Source organism: Dipodomys merriami, unplaced genomic scaffold (genome assembly GCF_024711535.1).
Source record: "Dipodomys merriami isolate MVZ:Mamm:240054 unplaced genomic scaffold, mDipMer1.0.p SCAF_11, whole genome shotgun sequence".
NCBI lineage: Eukaryota > Metazoa > Chordata > Mammalia > Rodentia > Heteromyidae > Dipodomys > Dipodomys merriami.
The window spans coordinates 13,246,488-13,262,048 of NW_027202382.1; the positions used below are offsets into that span (position 1 = coordinate 13,246,488).

A 15,561-nucleotide genomic window follows, 5' to 3' on the forward strand; every position below is an offset into this window, starting at 1 on the left:
AAAGAAGATGCTGGCACAAGCCGTATCATCCCAGCCCTCCCTCACCAGGAAGAACTTTTACTAGTTTATTTTGTTATCCCTCAGGAGAGGGAGTGAGTAGGGATGGGTCTGCTGTTCCTACAATGAAAACCCAGATCTACTGTGACCGTCTGTGATCCCAGAAAAGGTGAATCTCAAGGACAGGAGGAAAATCTCAACCCAGGACACTTCCTGCTAGGAGAAGGCAGAACTAGGGGGAAACTGATGGTGGATTTTGAGAGCAAACCATAAAATGAAAGACAGAGGAGGCTCTGAAAGGGGAATCTATTTACCTAGTCACAGAGCAAGAAGGAAGGCAGACAGAGGCAGAGATAACCACCATTGTGAGTATGGCTTTTTTCAGGCTACCATCCTAGGCTCTCTGCCTGGTGACATGACCCTCATTTTCTGCAAAGACACTATGACATCCCTCTACACAGTCACCACCCCTTAGTGAACCTGTCGTGCATCTTACTGAACTACAAGTCTTGGAGTATCAGGGTCCTCTGATTTTCAGTCTGCAGGCGCCATCACCCATAATGACCATAATACATAGATGCCTTTGCTTCACATGAAGAATTAGATCCTGAAGCCCAGAGGAAAGTAGCAGCCACTTTCCCTGCCTGGGGAACTCTGCCAAACAAGGAAATGAGCTTTGTATGGCATGACAGGCTCAGAAAAAAAAAAAGCAAAAAACAAAAAACACAATTCATTTCCTTTCTGAGAGGGCAAAAAATTCCCAAGCAGAAACTAGCCCTGAGGAATGTCTGAGCTCCTATTTCTCTGAAGAGCCAAACATAGGTGGAAGGTTTCTGGATGCCAAATGGAAATTAGTAACAGTATGTTCTTCTTACTGCCCTATTATCCCCATTCTGAGCCTGCCTCAGTCAAGAGAAGTCAACTATCTTTGCAGAAGTACCTTTCACACCTGTCCAACACCCACCTTCCTAGACACCTAGCCCTGCTTCCAGAAGTATCTATAGTAGTGACTTACCACCCAGGCTATTCTTCTGTGGATCAAGTGCTCACCCACCTGGCTCAGATTTGGTTTTGAGTCCTAGGTGAAATAAGATAAAGGAGGTAGTATTTCTTTTATTTTCTCTTTTTTTGTCAGTCGTGGGGCTTAAACTCCTCCTCCGGGCTGGCTTTGAACCATGATCCTCAGATCTCAGCCTCCTGAATAGCTAGGATTACAGGTGTGAGCCACTGACACCTGGCCAAGATAGTATTTTTTTTTTTTTCTCTGATGGTCATGGGACTTGAACGATGGGCCTGGGCACTGTCCCTCAGCTCTTCAGCTCAAGATGAGCACTCTACCATTTGAGCCACAGTGCCACTTCTGGTTTTCTGAGTCGTTTATTGGAGATAAGAGTCTCTCAGACTTTCCTGCCCAGGCTGGTTCTGAACTGTGATCCTCAGATCTCAGCCTCCTGAGTAGCTAGGATTACAGGTATGAGCCACCAGCACCTAGCTTCCAAGATAGTTTTTCTTGAAGAAATAGGCAGGTCTAGAAGCCTGTTATGGGTCTCCTCCCTCCTACTGATTTCCCTTCATAGTCTCTTGAAGCCCATCAGTCTTCCTTTCCCAAGGCCTTCACTCAGTTGGTGAGGATGTGGCGGGGAAACACTGTTTAGGCAGCCCTGGACATCTTCAGAAGAGCAGTCACTTACCCCTGTTCACTACCCAACGCATATAGCCATGTTTGAGACATGTACTTAAAGAGGCTAAGCACAGAGTCCAGCACTTGAGCTGATATAAATGTGTATCTCAATGTAAGTGCTCACAAACCTTTAAAAAAATTGGACAAGGACTTTGTATGTGTTCAGTTGAAACATCACTTGTCTAGAACGTTTAAAGCTTTGGGTTCAGTCTCTAGTTGTGCAAAAATAAACATATAAACTAAAAAATAAGCATTAAATACTCATAATGCTTATTCCTCTCTTCCTCCTCCTTCTTTTTTCTTGTCCCTGAGCCTGTTTTGCTCAAGGCTAGCTAGCACTCTACCACGTGAGCCACAGTGCCACTTCCGGCTCTTTCTGTTTATGTGGTTCTGAGGAACCAAACCTAGGGTTTCATGGATGTTAGGCAAGCACTCTACCATTGAGCCCCATTCCCAGCCCTCATAATGCTTATTTTGAACAGGTATGTTCAAATAATTTGTAAGTATTACCACATTTATCTTTGTTCCCCCAGGAGGGTAGACATCCTAGGGACTGAACCAAGGGCCTCAGGACTCATGCATGCTAGGTAAACCTCTAGCGATTAAACCATGCCCCCAGCCCTTTTGTTTATAGCTTACTTCTGAGACAATGTATTGATAATTTATCCCAGGGTGGTCTTGAATTCACAATCTTCTTTCCTTCGTTTCCTGAGTATTTGAAAATGCAAGTATTTGGTACAATGCCTGCCTTAAGTCAATCTTCTTAATTAAGAAAACGAGGCAGAGGGAGGCTAAGTCATTTATTAAAAAAGACAAAACTAGCAAAGAGGTAGCATTTTGGATTTGAACCAGAGTAGAAAGGGAAGGCTGAACTTTTCACATTTTTTAAAATCTAAATTTGAACAAAAACTTAAATTGCTCTTGCTGAGAAGCACAGCCCTCCCACTTGGACCCACTAATTAAAAGCCAGAGAAAAGCATGGCATCCCTGCCTCCATTTTGTATTTGTCTTAGTCTAAACCATTCCTTTTGCAGTCACCTTGGAATACTGGAAGGACAGAACTAACTTATAACATCTTTTGTGCAGGGAACTGAATACCTGTAAGGTAGTTGTTGCAAGACTACCATGCAGGACAAATGGCGACAATTACCTACAATGAGTCTGGAGCCCAAGATGACAATAACAGTATTTCCAGAAACTTTGAAGAACCAGAACTGAGGCAATAACATGTGTGGCTGGGACTATTTTAACTATGCTACCTAATACATCTGTCCCAGTTCTATTTAAATCTAAACCTCATGTCTATACCCTGAAGATGGCTGAAGATGGACTTAAGTGCTTACTTTGCTTCTTTTCATGGCTGCCTGTGCCAGGTAATAAATCTTTCTCTGCTCTTCACCACTGAAAGGCCACAACTGAACCCTGGCCACCTCTGCTCAGGCCTGAAGCTACCAAGAATCTCTCCAGAAGTCATACAGTTCAACAGAGAGAGCCAGGTGCCCCCTGAGGTGGCTTCTGTTGAACTGATGCTTACATTCACTTCTTCATTCTAACAGAGTCCATAGCTCCCTAGTTAGTTCTGGATGGCAGAGACAGCTTCTCCCACACACTGGCTTCCTCCTGGTCATTTCTTCAAGAGTGCAAGTTCAACACTATCAGTACAAGAAGCTGCTGATGTCTGACCCAGGGCCTAGGAGAAGGCACCTGGGTTAGTTTCAAGTATGTGGGTAAGAATTAAATCCTTTAGTCTTTAATTCTCGATTTCAATAAGAAATCTTATTTAAGTTACACTGTGAATTTCTTATGCAAATAGCTCTGAGATCTGTATCTGAACTATTCTGGCAATTGTTAAAAAACAAACAAAAAACAGCAGCCTGTCCCTGGGAGCCTTGGCTCACAGCTATAATCCTAGCTACTCAGGAGGCTAAAATCTGTGAATAGCCTTAGAAGACAGCCTGGGCAGGAAAGTCCATGAGACTCTTAGCTCCAATTAGCTATCAAAAAGCTGAGAGTAGAGCTGTTGCTCAAGTGGTAGAATACTGGCCTTGAGCCAAAAACCTCAGGGACAAGCACTCAGGCACTGAATTCAAGCCCAGGACTGGCAAAAAACAAAACAAAACAAAACCAAAAACAACAACCAAAAAACCCCAGGAGAATGTGTAGAGACAGACCTGCTAGAGAAAAATCTATTTTGAAATCACATTAGAAATTACATTTTTTTTTTTTTTGTACCAGCACTGGGGTTTGTACTCAGGGACATGAGCTCTCATTTGGCTTTTCAAACATGGTTGGTAGTCTACCCTCTTAAGCCATGCTCCCAATTCCAGCTTTTTTGCTGGTTAAGAGATAAGTCTTGCAGACTTGTTTGACAGGCTGAACTGTGATCAACAGATCTCAGCTTCCTGAGTAGCTAGGCTTAGGTGAGCCACCAGCACCTGGTGATGACATTTGTGAGGTATCAGATATTTAGATATATTATCTCTTTAAGCCTTAAAAGTGTCTACATAAGGCCAGGTGTAATGTTGCATACCTGTAAGCTATTTGGAAGGCAGAGGCAGGACAGTCACAAGTTCAAGGCTAACCCAAGCAAAACTAGAGAGACTCTGTCTCAAAAGCTAAGTTAAAACAAAAGGATTAGGGACATGGATCAAAGTTCAATGCCTAGTAAGGAGGAGGGTCAACTTGATATTATTTACATTTACAATAAGAAAATACAACTCAAATCAAAAAGCTTCTTGTCAGGTGCTGGTGGCTCACGCCTATAAATCCTAGCTACTCAGGAGGCTGAGATCTGAGGATCACAGTTCAAAGCCAGTCTGGGCAGGAAAGTCCATAAGACTTTTTATCTCCAATAAACTACTCAGAAAACCAGCAGTGGCTCAAGTAGTAGAGCGCTAGCCTTGAGTTGAAAAGCTGAGGGACAGCATTTAGGCCCAGAGTTTAAGCCTCATAACCGACAAAAACAACAACAAAAAATTCTGATTCTAGGCCCTACATCCATTACCCTTAAGCAAAGCAGGCTCAGGAGAGGCAGATCTTTGCTAATTAATTAAAACCTCCCAGCAGGCAGCCCCCACTTAAGAACCCAAACTCCCTTCAATCAGAAGAAAGACCATCCACACTGTTACAAAGATAGGGTCCATTTATTCATGTTATATTACTGGATTTCAAAGGCAAAAATACAGTTGTTTGTTCTGAACGCCAGGGTCAGAATCCTCCCCCCCTCCCCAGTAAATACACATATTTGCATACATGGAAAACCAAAATACACAGCATATCAGGTCTTCAGAATAGTAAAGTTTGTAATCCTGGCTGTGTGGAGCACCCTTCCCAGGCTGAAGGTGAGAACAGCATTTTCTTTCCTGTGTCACCACCTCTCCCACTGATCTTCCCAAAAGGTCACTTCACACAGGTTACTAGCAACAAGACAGAAAGAAAGGCACAGCATATGTCAACACCTGGTCGTAACTCCAGGTGAAGGAAATGCTCCCTGAATCCTCAGCTCTCAAATCCCCAGTGAGGAAATAGACCAAAGCATCTCACAGATGAAGCATCCAGACCAAACCCTGCCCTGGTTGAGCCTTGGGCCTGGGGGAAGAAGAACCCTGAGAGCACTTGATGGGTCTGCAAAGTTGGGGATACAGGCAAAGCAGAATTTCCCTTGGTCCCGAGAATGAATTATATAAAATACAGAAGAAAATGCTATGGGGGAGAGGGGGAAAAAGGCAGAATTTTAATAGTAAAGGAGGTAACAAAAAGTTATCACTCAGGGCATTTATCTCCTTTCTTTAAGGCACTTTGGAACAGTCAGGGTTGGGGAACAGGAAGAAAGGCCTTTGCATTTCCCAAAATTTTTGTCAAGTGCAGCCTGTCTTAATAGCATTGTTGAAGGGTTGGAATTGGTAAGAATACTCTTTGCAGAGCCCAGGTGTTTCTTCAGAGGAAGATAGCTGCTAATCAATACAAAGGCTTCTGGAAACAGAACCAAGTTGGCATTGGAGATGCTCAAAGCAATGAAGGCACGGGTAGGATTAGGGCCAGGTAACATTCAGCCTGCACACTCAGGGCTGGTACCCATGAGGGCAGTGGTTGGGATCCTGTCTGCCAAAAGCAAAAGGTTCAACTCTTGGGATTAAGAGGCTGAATCTTAGGCCTTTAGCCCAGGCTGGACCTGGCAATGGCCTCTGTGTTAGAAGTGCCCCTGCCATCTCACCCCAGGCAGCTTACCCATCCCCCTGCAGAAATGGGTTTGTGAATGAAAGCCCTGGGGGTTGGTGGGTACCATCACCAGGTGCAGCACCTGCTAAAACCCTGAGAGGGATGGGAGGCTTTAGGTACCAGAATTCTCAGGAAGAGTTGGCCGTTGGTTTAGCTGAACTCTCCAGATCTCTGGTTAAAAGGCTGAGAATGAATAGTCTGTTTTACCCTGAGTGTCACAGGCAAGTTTTAGGAAACAGCCAAGAGGCAAAAGAACAAAACCTGTGGGGAAAGAAGGGAGCAGACAGACAGGCAGGGCAGAGAGGAATAGGTGAAGAACTGGTAAAACAGGATGGGCTAGGAAGGGTGGTTCAGAGGCTCTTGGGAGGAAGGCAGTACCAGCCAGAACAGAAGGTGCTAAGGGATGGTAAACATACAAGCTGTACTGTTATTTAGAACCACACAACCTAGAGCCCTGAAGGGTCAGTTCCAGGAGGCTGAGGTTCCCTCTGCCCTGCCCACCTGGGAAAGGTGGGTAGTTATGTCTGGTAGACAGAGGCTCTCTCCCAAGTCTGCCCCAAAGGTCTGGCAGGATAATGCTGACTGGAAAGCCTTGCCCTGGCCAGGGGACACAAAGGTGGTTTTGCTCTTCATAAATCCTGGCCTGCCAGCTAAATCAAAGGCCCACTTGTGGCCACTACAGCATACATTATATTTTCCCCCTAAAAAAAAAAAACTCAAACCCTTCCCATATTTAAAATACCACAATAAAAATACATAGGAAATTCAAGTTTACATAGCATGCCCAGAAAAATAAATTGTCATGACTTAATGACAAACAACTATGAAAATTTGGATCAACACAAAATCAAGCTGTATCATAATTAGAACTTGATTTGTTCTTTAAAATACTACACACTGCTTCTTTAAAAAAAAAGAATCTTTACATTCAGAAATCAATCAATCTGGAGATAGGCACAATAAGTGAAAACACACTAGGTTTGTGCTCCAGGGCTAAAACTTGCCTTGGAATTCATACATTAGCAGGACAAAAGGTTCAAGGCTCAAGTTTTAAGATATTCTTTTGCTGAAAACACACACTATTACAATGATTGTAACAGTTGCATACCACTAGGGAAAAAAACGGTAGAGAGGGACAGGAAACTGATCGAAATTTTGTGGGTTTTTTTTTCCTGTTTAAAATATGATAACCAAAAACAGCATACCAATCTAAATTCAGCAGTACTATCCAATTTTTCATGAAGTTGAAAAGAATACAATTAAAAGCCAGCTTCTTACCCATTTCACAATTTAGAAATTTAACAGTGGGAATGAATTCCACAAGTCATCAAATTTTCAGCCATGTAAAATACTAACTCCTTGGGTGATACCATGCCATGCCAAGAGGCCTCCAAAGGTGGATAGTTTTCACACAACAAACACCCTGTAGAACTAAGTCATATGTCGAGCCAAGTGGGGGGCAAAATATTCCACTCTTCTGGTCATCTGGAAAAGCATCTGCTGATGAGTGAGGGGACCTATGACTCAGATTGTACAAATGAGAGGGACCAGCCCAGCAGACTGGCAGAGACACACAACAGAGGTCCCTGGCCATTTTCAGGTCTCTTATTTGTACCAAAGTGCTAGCTCGGTGTCCCGATGTCCACTGTGATTTGGGTATACAATGGGTATCTTTGTATGTCCAACACCTTGTAGGTAAGTGAGTTCAAACCATCAGTGCGCATGGTTTCTTTTGTGTGTGCAATCCGATCAAACCTACAAGAAAAGAAAGGAAAAAAAGGACAAATGGTTGGTGTCAAAATAGAAATCTTAAGAAGTAATCATTGAAAATTTGTATTTCTCTCCCTGACTCTGCCTCCACCTCCATGTGAACCCCAGCCTCTGCCTAGATACCCTCTGTGCCTCCATTTCCCTGGAGGTACAGAGCCCTCTTCAGAACTTCTCTGTCTGCAGCCTGCCAAGGGGAAGAAGGAATAAGAACGAGCATCATACAGACCTCTGAGGATTTGGTTCATTTTTCTTGTCTCTTGAGTGGCGGATCATACGACACTTCCCAACAACAGCATTTGGGCGAGATATAGACATGCCTTTAAAAACTAATCTGCAAAGAGTAAATGGACAAGTAGTTATCACAGAGCTGCCAATAAGGAGGGGGGTTCAGTAGCCCCAGTTGCAAGATTGCTACCCCACCCATTTACTTGCTAGGTTTTTCTCACTCAACCCAAACACCAGCATCATGGCAGGACATGGTCCAGTGTAATATTAGTAAAACTTAGACTCCTCCATGACCTTTCATGATTGATCCTGCAAATTATGGTGTTTGCAATCACAGAACTTACAATATGGGAGCTCAAAATGTGGGGCCTTTGGCAAGGGCAGTGGCACAGAAATGGAGGGAGAAAGGGTGAACAAATATAGCCATGGCACTCAATAGAAATTATATGGAAAACGAACTTGTGGGCAGGGATCGAAGGGGGAAATTAGGGGAAAACAAAGGAAGGGGTGACATTCCCAAAAAAGAAATGTAGTCATTAACTAATTTATGAAACAGTAACCCCTCTGTACAATACCTTAATAATAACAATAAAATTAGATTTCTTAAAAAAAAAGCTAAAAGAATATGGGGTCTTTGGTACTAGGCTGGAGGTAAGAAGGGAAAGTGGAGTGGAGTAGGAGGAGAGATAGAATTTAAGCCGGAGTAAGAAAAAATGAGCAGATACAAGTTGTGAGAATAAAGAAAGATCTGATATTTTGGCAGCCAGGACAGCCCAAAGGACAGGCAAAGGCATAGAAAGGAAAGCAAACACGGTGCCCATAGGGAATGCCAGCTTCTGAGAACTGATGCAAAGGGGGTGGGGTAGAAGAGGCAGGTGATGAGGCTGGAAAGAAGGATAAGGCCTAAATCATAGATGCCTTCTCAGGACAAACCTCTGAACATCACCAGTATCTGTAATAGATATACTGTGTAGTGCTTTCCCAAATGGTTTTGGCCATGGGGAAGTCTCTCTGGTAAGTAGTTTTAAAATAACATGCACAGAACAAAACTAGGGGCAGCCATGGCAGAGTGGAAGATTCTGTGTTGGTTCAAGGCAATGGAATGAGGATCAAAACTCAAATCTTTGACAGGAAGAATATGAAAGTTAATGGCAAAACTGACTGATCTTGGATGATCTATAGGTTTCTGGCTTTGCCTTCCTTCTGGTGATTATCCTCATGTCTGCCATATAGTAAGTACCTCATAGTACCTCTATTTTTAAGAAAGTGGCTCCAGACACTACCCATTCTTTTACTCCTACCACTTTCCCTCTCTTCCTAACTGTCCTGATCATTCAAGGACTTATCACCTCCAGGGTGTTCACCCAACTGTAGTCCTACAGTGAGTTTGTTTCTGTCAGGACCCTTATGTCTAGGTCTTCAGTGTTCTCCCTTCTGACCAGCCTGGCAGGTTTTTTTGTAATTGGTTTTTGTTTTTGTTTTTTTGTTTTTGTCAGTTGTGAGGCTTGAATTCTGGGCCTGGGCGCTGTCCCTCAGCTCTTCAGCCCAAGGCTAGCGCTCTACCACTTGAGACACAGCGCCACTTCTGGTTTTCTGAGTGGTTTATTAGAGATAAAAGTCTCATGGAGTTTCCTGCCTGGACTGGCTTTGAACTGTGATTCTCAGATCTCAGCCTCTTGAGTAGCTAGGATTATAGGCGTGTGCCACCAGTGCCCAGCCCTGGCAGTGTTTTGTGTGCAGTATTGGCATACAGTATTTGTGACTGATAACCAATCTGCATACTCAAAACTGAAGTTTTCTTCAAGGCCAATATTAGGACTTAAGACTATGTGAAGTTCTCACATAAGGGTGACCTTGAGTGACACTGACATGGGTATTGCTCTTACAGGACACATTCTGTTAATTGTCAAATAAATGTACTCCAATTCAGGAAGGTGCATGTGGGTATATTCTGGAATCTAACTCAGTGATGAATCCAGACTGGCTCCTGGAGGGAGAATGTGCTTCTGATCTGCAGCTAATGGGAGTGAAGACTCAACTGCCAGGAAGGACAGAACAGAATGTGGCTTCAAAAACCACTGATAGCTGGGTGCTTGGTGGCTCACACCTGTAATCCTAGTTACTTCTGGAGGCTGAGATCTGAGATTGCAGTTCAAAGCCAGCCTGGGCTTGAAAGTCTATGAGACTCTTATCTCCAATCAATCACCAGAAAACTGGAAGTGGCACTGTGGCTCAAGTGGTAGAATGCTTGCCTTGAGCTAAAGAGTGCACCCAGGCCCAGAATTCAAGCCCCACAATACCCCCTCCACCCCCCCCCAAAAAAAAGAAAAAGAAGAAAAGCCACTGACACATGTTTTATTTTGAAACCATCTGCAATGACAACCAATGAAACACAGATTTACCAGGATGTGGAAGGAACAGGCTTATCTATGTCATGATAGTTGTGGTCAGGTGGATCCACAAGAGTTCATTTAGTTACTTTTTTAATTTTTTAATTTTTATTTATTTTTATTTATTTTTTGGTTAGTTGTGGGGCCTGAACTCTGGGGCTGGGCACTGTCCCTCAGCTCTTCAGCTCAAGGCTAGGGCTCTTCCACTTGAGCCACAGCGCCACTTCTGGCTTTTTCTGCTTATGTGGTGCTGAGGAATCGAACCCAGGGCCTCATGCATGCAAGGCAAGTGCTCTACCACTGAGCCACCTTCCCAGCCTCCCCCCCTTTTTTTTGTGGCAGTTCTGGGCTTGAACTCAAGGCTTCAATTTTTTTTTTTTTTTGGTTAGTCGTGGGGCCTGAACTCTGGGCCTGGGTGCTGTCCCTCAGCTCTTCAGCTCAAGGCTAGGGCTCTACCACTTGAGCCACAGCGCCACTTCTGGCTTTTTCTGCTTATGTGGTGCTGGAGAATCGAACCCAGGGCCTCATGCATGCAAGGCAAGCACTCTACCACTGAGCCACCTTCCCAGCCCCTTCAGCCCTACTTTTAATTGGTTATTTTGGAGTTAGTCTAGTGAACTTCTGTAAAAATCTTGGATGCCCTCAAACTATAATCCTCTAGATCCTGGCCTCATATTACAGGCATGAGATACTGGTAACAGGATTCTATCTTCCTTTGTGAATGATAAAACTATTCCAAAATAAAACTATAGCACAAAGGTTCTGTGAAGAAAATTAAGATTCTTCCCTAGGAAAACTTTCACAATGAAAGTAGACTACAATGAGATGTTGAAATTTTTTCAAAGGACATAGGTTTACTCCTTTGGCATGTGGCAGATCAAAATGACCTTACCATTGTACCATTCTATAAAAATGGTGAAAAAAAATCTCTTTAGCTCATTTTCCTAAAAACCCCGGTCAGCATTTATAGAGCCTACAAGAGCACACATCTAAGCATCTGGGCTGAAGGGGGGCTGCTTCCCTTCTGAGGGTCAAGCCCTGAATAATCAATTAAGCACGGAGTCAAACACTGAGAGTGAAGGTCGACACAAGAGAAAGAAGTAAAGTGTGAGCATTACCTGTTAAAAATGTCATCATCTTCTCCTCCCCAGCCCCAATAATTATTAGGAAATCCATTGATGGTAAGAAATTGTTGTTTACTTAGAGCAGAGACACCGCCAAAATACTGAACATAAGGTAGGCTGGGGGAAAAAACAGAAGACCCATTGTTAATACATTTTGTCATTTCCAAAAGAAAGCTTGCTGTATACATGAATACTCTGAAAATTTTTAATGGGGGAGAGGGGATTTTGAGGGCTTTTGTTTGTTTAGTTTGCTTTTCTATCAGACTCAGATTATACTAGAAAATATTCAGATTATCAAAATGTAGACTCTCTTTTCAAGAACACAGTGCTGTTTCTATGATTACCTAGAAAACCAGGCAGTGACAAGAGTAGAGCATAAATCAGTTTTTCCACTGTGGCTCTTTTCTTTTTTTTTTTTTTTGTTGGTAATGGGACCTGAACTCTGGGCCTGGGCACTGTCCCTCAGCTCTTCAGCTCAGGGCTAGCACTCTACCACTTGAGCCACAGCACCACTTCTGGCTTTTTCTGCTTATGTGGCACTGAGGAATCAAACCCAGGAACTCAGGCATGCAAGGCAAGCGCTCTACCACTGATCCACTCCCAGCCCAGCACTCTCTTTCTTATATGACTGCTCCTTCCAGTCAATTCTGCATCTGAGATTGCTTTGGTTTCTCTGTGCCACTTTGTCAGGCCCCTTTCCCTCTCCATCCTTTCTAGCAAAACACATACATAAAAACAGCTGAGGCAGCATTTCTGGAAATTTGCTATTGTAAAACTTTCTTGGAAATTTCTACTTTATCTTGACTTAGTAAAATACATAGTGATGAACCTGTTTTTACATATTTCCAAATAGTAAGGCCTTTCTGTGGCTACTTCAAGGACTTCAGTTTTAACCTTAAATATAACTTTATACCACATTTAGGCTTTTTACAGATTCAAAGAGACTAGAGCCTATCACATAAATTAAGCAAAACTCTAGCTCAGACTTGGAAAGGAGAAGTCAGCCAAACCAGATAAAAATATGAAATCAGAGATATTAATTTACTTTTTATTTTTTGTGGGAATACTAGGGTAAGGGAAGAGGATCTTGATTTGTAGTCTACACTGGCCTCAAATCTGAGATCCCCCTATGCTGGAAGTTTAGATGTGTTACCACTACGTCAGTCTTCTCCATAGTCTTTTTTTTTTTTTTTTTTGTCAGTCATGGGGCTTGAACTCTGGGCTTGGGTGCTGTCCCTGTGCTCTTCAGCTCAAGGCGAGTGCTCTACCGCTTGAGCCACAGTGCCACTTCCAGTTTCCTAGTCGTTTATTGGAGATAAGAGTCTCACGGACTTTCCTGCCTGGGCTGGCTTTGAACCTCGATCCTCAGATCTCAGCTTCCTGAGTAGCTAGGATTACAGGTGTGAGCCACTGGCGCCTGGCTTCCATATTCTTCTTTCTTTTTATGAGATAGAGTCTAGGGCTGGCAATGTGGCTTAGTTGTAGAGTGCTTGCCTAGCATGCATGAAGCCCTGGGTTTGATTCTTCAGTACCACATAAACAGAAAAAGCCAGAAGTGGCGCTGTGGCTCAAGTAGTAGAGTGCTAGCCTTGAGCAAAAAAAAATCTCAGGGAAGCCAGGCACCAGTGGCTCACACCTCTAATCCTAGCTACTCAGGAAGCTGAGATCTGAGGATTGCGGTTCAAAGCCAGTCCAGGCAAGAAAGTCAGTGAGACTCTCATCTCCAATTAACCAACAGAAAACCAGAAGTGGCATTATGGCTCAGGTGGTAGAGCATTTGCCTTGGGCTGAAAAGCTAAGGGACAGTGCTCAGGCCCAGAGTTCAAGCCCCAGGGCTGTTTTTTTTGTTGTTGTTGTTGTTATTTCTTTTTTTGTTTTTTAAAGAGAGATAGCTCTAATATGGCCTTCGTTGTGATCATTTGGGTAAATGCCCAGAAGTGGGATTGCTGGGTCTTAGGGGATCTCAATGCATAGTCTTCTGAGGAACCTCCACACTGCTTTCCAGAGTGATTGAACAAGTATATACTCCCACCAACAGTGCAGTAGGGCTCCCTTTTGGCCAAATCCCCTCCAGCACCTGTTGTTATTAGAGTTCTTGATTATAGACACTCTAATTGGGGTGAGGTGGAATCTCAATGTTGTTTTGATTTGCATTTCTTTTATGGCCAGAGAGGTCGAACATTTCTTCATGTGTCTATTGTCTTTAAGTCTTTAGCCCACTTATTAATGAGGTGGTTGTTTCTTTGAGGAGCGTTTTGGGGGGATTTAATTTTTGAGTTCTAAATATATTTTAGATATGAGGCCCTTGTCTGTTGTATGGCTAGTGATGATCTTCTCCCAATCAATGGGCTTTCTATTGATCTTGCTAGCTATGTTTATTGCAGCATTGTTCACTATAGCTAAGATATGGAAACAACCCAGATGTCCCTCAGTAGATGAATGGATCAAAATGTGATACACACCCACACACCCACACACCCACACAATGGAATTCTATGCTTCCATAAGAAAGAATGACATTGCCCCATTTGTAAGGAAATGGAAAGACTTGGAAAAAAATCATATTAAGTGAAGTAAGCCAGGCCCAAAGAAACAGTCTCATGGTTTCCCTTATTTGCAATAATTAGTGTATGTCTAGGATAATCTTAGCAGATAAGCAAAATAGCTCAATATCTACGTACATATGACCACATAAGATGATGCTAAGTGAAATGAACTCCAAGATATGGCCACAAGAGGCTTTTCTTTTGTTATTATTGGTTTTTTTGGTTTCTTTTGTATGTTCTTCCCTCTATGGTATATCCCCTATTGTAACTGTATTTGATTTTGGTATCCTGGTATTGTATATATGTTTATTTGAATTAGGGAAGGGAAGGGGAACAACAGAATGGTGAGAGAAAGGACAAGGGGGAACCAATCCAACAGCGATAAACACAAGACAATATGTTGGAAATGATCTATACAACTTGTGGGGGGGGTGGTTAGGGGAAGGGACAGTAGAGAAAATTGAGGGAAGGGGTAATAAGTTTGACAAGAAATGTACTCATTACCTTACTTATGTAACTGTAACCCCTCTGTACATCACCTTGACAATAAAAAAAAAAAAAAAAAGAGAGAGAGTGAGAGTGGTAAGAGTCTAGTCATGGTCCCCAAACTGGCCTTGAATGCATGAACCTTCCTTTTCAGCCTCCAGCATTGCTGGGATTATTGGCACACACCATAATGCCCACCTTATCATGACTATTTTTCAAGGTTTTATACAGATTCTAACTACAAACATTCATAAGATCTCTGGGATCCTGCTTTAATCTAAGGCAACGTATTTGTAATTAGGTGTCATCACTTAGGGATCATCCACTTTTTGGTACACCTCCCACTTTTATATCTATAGTACATCCTTAATATAAGGGCTTAAACCAGAGATGGTCAAACCAATACGTTTCTTTTTTGTTTCGGACAGAGTCTCCCTAGGTATCCCAGGCTAGCCTAGAACTCAATATATACCCTAGGCTGGCTTTGAACTTGCACTCTCCTGTCTTTGACTCCCCAGTGCAGGTATTATAGCATGCTCACCAGGACTGGCATCAATAAGATCTTTTGATATCAATTTTATTTTAATGGAAATAGATTCTTAGCCACTTCAGTGGAAGCACATGCTAAATTGACAAGATTTAACTTTGCTACTTCTGTTGCTTTCTCTTACTCACTCAGTCCTTCAAACCTGAGTGGTTTTCTATAAAACAAACAGTGCTGTGATAAAAGAACTGGGTGATCATTTGAGCCTCACTCTTGTTCATCATCATGCTTCAAAGAATAAGAGGGGTTAAGGTATGAAACTGTGTATTTCAAAGAAAAGAAGACACAGAGAGAGATGGAGAGAAGGTAAGTGGGTGAAAAGTGACTTCCAAAGAGTCTAAAGTGTTATTATATTCAAATGCCACCCCCCTTAAGAAAGCAAGTTTAGGGACTGAGTTAGCTTTGACTATTCAAAATGGGGGAAGACATATTCTAGAGAGTCCTACAGCCTACATGCTTCAGACTAAGGAAGGGAGGAAAAAAGGTTGAGAATGTGTCTGATTAAAGGTAGTTGTATTTTACAAAGGTGTGTGCAATGAGGATGAGGAGCCATACGGGTACTTAGCTTAAACCAGGGCTT

General features: G+C 42.8%; 1 protein-coding gene across 2 annotated transcripts in view; it reads right to left on the minus strand.

Annotated features, from left to right (window-relative positions):
- Positions 1–4,802: 4,802 nt before the first annotated feature.
- The window catches only part of B4galt1 (beta-1,4-galactosyltransferase 1), a 100,579-nt gene continuing 89,820 nt past the window's right edge, over positions 4,803–15,561 (minus strand). For both annotated transcript variants that reach the window (XM_070008697.1, XM_070008693.1), the window contains 3 exons: positions 11,400–11,522; positions 7,893–7,997; positions 4,803–7,651 (listed from right to left, as the gene is read on the minus strand). In XM_070008697.1, coding sequence (XP_069864798.1) covers positions 7,519–7,651; positions 7,893–7,997; positions 11,400–11,522 — 361 coding nt within the window. In that variant the 3' untranslated portion in view covers positions 4,803–7,518. The remainder of the gene's footprint in view (positions 7,652–7,892; positions 7,998–11,399; positions 11,523–15,561) is intronic.